Here is a 3403-nt window from a genome sequence, read left to right on the forward strand (position 1 = left end):
GGCTTCCTGTGGCCCCCTGGCTGTGTGTCCCAGGGTCACCTTCCAGCCCCACGGCTCCAGTGCTGTGGGCGAGCACCCGGTGCCTGGTGGCACGTGGCTGGCAGGGACACAGCCAGACCCAGCACATTGGAACCACTGCCCAGCACTCACAGTGTGCATTTGCAACCCTACAATAACAGACACATGGCAATAAGTTGTTAATCATGGCTAATGAGTTGGAAAAACTCCCAGGAGTCTTTCCCAGTGCTGCAGGGAGCTCAGACTTGTGCAGTGGCAGGGGCAGAAGGGGACCCACGGCCCAGAGGGACACCTCTGGGGACTGGAGAGGGTGATGTGGGGTCTGGCAGCACCAACTGCCTGTTGTTGCTGAGGGTGCCAGTGGCACTGAGCCCCCTCGGTCTGTCTTCCTGCAGAGAAGGAGGAGATCGACCACCCCAACAACAGCTTCAGCCCCTGCAGCATCCATGACCGCAAGTGCTTGCAGAAGCAGCAGGCGAAGAGGGTCAACAACGGCAACAAGATGCGCAGCAGCGGGAGCCCTCACCACCGCGAGGACACGCGGCCCATAGTGAGCACGGGCAGGGCTGGGGAGGGCAGGGTGGAGAGGGATCCCGGGGCGCTGGGGCGGGGGCACATGCCAGCCCCGCAGCCGGCTCAGCCCCTCCTTCCCACAGGCACAGGGCTCGTGCCAGAGCGAGCTGCACCGGGCGCTGGAGCGGCTGGCGGCCTCGCAGACCCGCACCCACGAGGACCTGTACGTCATCCCCATCCCCAACTGCGACCGCAACGGCAACTTCCACCCCAAGCAGGTAGGACGGGCTCTCACCCGCCGTGGGGGCACTGTGTGGGACAGGGTGAGGCTGGGAGGGGGAAATGGGTGGATGGGACAGTGACAGGGCATGGCAGAGCCCACCCGGCCTGAGGTGTCCCTCCCTGAACCTGTCCCCGCAGTGTCACCCGGCGCTGGACGGGCAGCGCGGCAAGTGCTGGTGCGTGGACCGCAAGACTGGGGTGAAGCTGCCGGGCTTCCTGGAGCTGAAGGGGGACTTGGACTGTCACCAGCTGGCGGACAGCATGTGAGTGTGACCCCGCGCCGAGCGGCTGCCAGGGACAGGAGGAGAGGGGCCGTGAGCGCCGAGCGGGGCCCTGGTGCCGGGGCACCCCGGGGTGCACTCTGGACTGTGCTGCTCTGTGCCACGGGCTGCCCACGACCTGCGCCATGACCACTACCCACCACTGCTGGGGATCCTGGCACGCGCCAGCGGCCCCTCCATCCCACAGGGACACAGCTTGGACCGTGCTGCCCCGGGGGCTGGTGTCGGCCTGCCCCGGTGGGGAGCACCCTCAACGCTGCTGCCGGTGCCCCGTGGTGCCCCCTCGGTTTTCACCCTGGCCCCTTGGGTTGCCCCCGACACCGTGGGGTGCTGTGGCAGGCCATGCATGCCAGACCTCTGCATGGGCAGCAGGAGAAGTGCCTCATCCTGCCCCTCCTGGCAGCGAGAGGCTGCCTAGGCAAGGACCGGGGGGCATGGAGAGACCCCCCCACTGTTGCCCGCCCTCCCTGCCTGCATCTTGCCCAAAGTGTGTGTGTGTGATGGGCAGCGCAGCCACACAGAGCAATAAGAGACCTTCCCCTCCCTGCTGCAGCCCCTCATCCCCACAGCCCATCCCCATCCTGCTCCCTGTGCAGGGACATAGCCCCCAACCCATCCTGCCTCCCCCTGTCCCATCCCTGGGGCGAGGATGGTCCTCACAGGCATTGAGTCCGAGGGGAGGATGGGGGGGACAAGGGAGGTCCAGGAAATGCATCCCAGCAGGAAGAGCTTCTGGTCTGAGTTTTTAGTTTCTTCCCCAAATTTTTTTTTTATCATTTAAAAAATGCCATTGGTGGGATCTTAAAAGTGACCATGTGGCCCCAAGGCTGGAATTCTCCAACCCCAGGGACCAGGGGACTATGGCAGTAGCTCCTGTCTTCTCTGCTTGGCCAACATGACAAAACCAGGAAGGGTTCTGGAATGTCTCCATGATGGGATCTGCAGATTTCACCAGCACAAAGTTCTCAGCTGAGAAATTGCCACTGGTTTTGTAGCTATTCTTTTTATTTCTCTTTTCTTTAAGCTGGGCTGGAAATTTTTCATGTAAAAATGCCGTGGCAAGTGTGCCAAAGATGGAGGGGACTTTCCTGATCCTCTCCTGACCTACCCCAGCTCCATGGCCTCAGTGGAAGCTTTTGGTTTTCCATGTAGATTTGCCCTGGCCAAGGCCCCCTGATGGGAACAAAATGTTTCAGTTTTAGTGAAACGTTCTGCCCTCCTGACCCCCTCCCTGCCTGCCCCTGTGCCCTGCCAAATCCCTGCCTGTCCTGGCACCGCCCCGGATCCCTGCCTGCCCCTGTGCCCTGCCAGATCCCTGCCTGCCCTGGCAACCCCCAGATGCCCTGGTTGTCCCTGTGCCCTGCTGGATCTCTTCTTGCCCTGGCACCCCCTGGATCCCTGCCTGCCCTGGCTGCCTGTGGCCCTGCTCACACACAACTTCTAAACGGAGTCAATTTGCCAGGACAGTCCTCAGTGGGGAGGGGGGGGTCCCTGCCCCTCTTCTCTCCCAGTCCCCCCAGTGCCACTGTGCCAAGGATGGGTTTCCCAGGCTGCAGGAGGTGCTGCTGGGGACCATGGCCAGTCATGGTGCCAATCCCATGGTAGGGCACAGGGTGTGGTGGCAGTGCCAGCCCAGTGGTCTTGGCCACTTGGCCCCTCCCTGCCCACACCAGGGCAGATCCAGCAGAGCCTTTCCCAGTTTGGGGGTTCCTGGGAATGCCAGTGCACCAGGGCACATTCTGTGTCCTGCTTGGAGGGCTCCAGTGTTTCGCAGTGTCTCTCCCGTAGTTTAGGGCTGTATTTACACACGACCATGTACCAGTGTCCCCCATCCCCAGTGTGTCCCCCTGTGCCCAAGGGGTCCCTGTCCGTCCCTCCTGGGCCAAGCCCGTCCCGTTGGACTCCCGTGTAGCACCGACCCTTTTACAGTACACTTGAACCTTTGTATCCTCAAAAAGAAAAAAAGGTAATTACTATATTTAATTTCCTGTTATCTGATGTTTTTCTATTGAGTGTGTTTTATTTTTTATGGCTTTAAATAATGGGAGGGGGGGAGGAGTGAGGGGTCTGTGGGATCCCACCGGTGTGGGGACAGGCTCCTTTTGCCACCCCTGCCCAAGGACCTGCTCTCCTGGTCCTGTGCTGGGGTTCAGCAGCCCTGGAAACCCAGGTGCCCTGAAGCCTCTGGAAGAGCTTCACGAGCAGAGAAGCAAATGATTTCTTGCCTCCTCGTGAGTCCCAGCTCAGCCTCCCCCAGTGCCACCGGGAGGGTTGTCACCGTCAGCCCCACACAGCGACACGGAGCAGCG

General features: G+C 61.4%; 1 protein-coding gene across 1 annotated transcript in view; it reads left to right on the plus strand.

The window, feature by feature from the left end:
* Positions 1 to 3077, plus strand: part of IGFBP4 (insulin like growth factor binding protein 4) — a 3432-nt gene extending 355 nt beyond the window's left edge. The window contains exons 2-4 of the mRNA XM_029964444.1: positions 390 to 568; positions 675 to 809; positions 952 to 3077. Coding sequence (XP_029820304.1) covers positions 390 to 568; positions 675 to 809; positions 952 to 1080 — 443 coding nt within the window. The 3' untranslated portion in view covers positions 1081 to 3077. The remainder of the gene's footprint in view (positions 1 to 389; positions 569 to 674; positions 810 to 951) is intronic.
* The last annotated feature ends 326 nt before the right edge of the window (positions 3078 to 3403 follow it).

The sequence above is a fragment of the Manacus vitellinus genome, unplaced genomic scaffold (assembly GCF_001715985.3).
Source record: "Manacus vitellinus isolate BGI_N305 unplaced genomic scaffold, ASM171598v3 scaffold_72_pilon, whole genome shotgun sequence".
Taxonomy (NCBI): domain Eukaryota; kingdom Metazoa; phylum Chordata; class Aves; order Passeriformes; family Pipridae; genus Manacus; species Manacus vitellinus.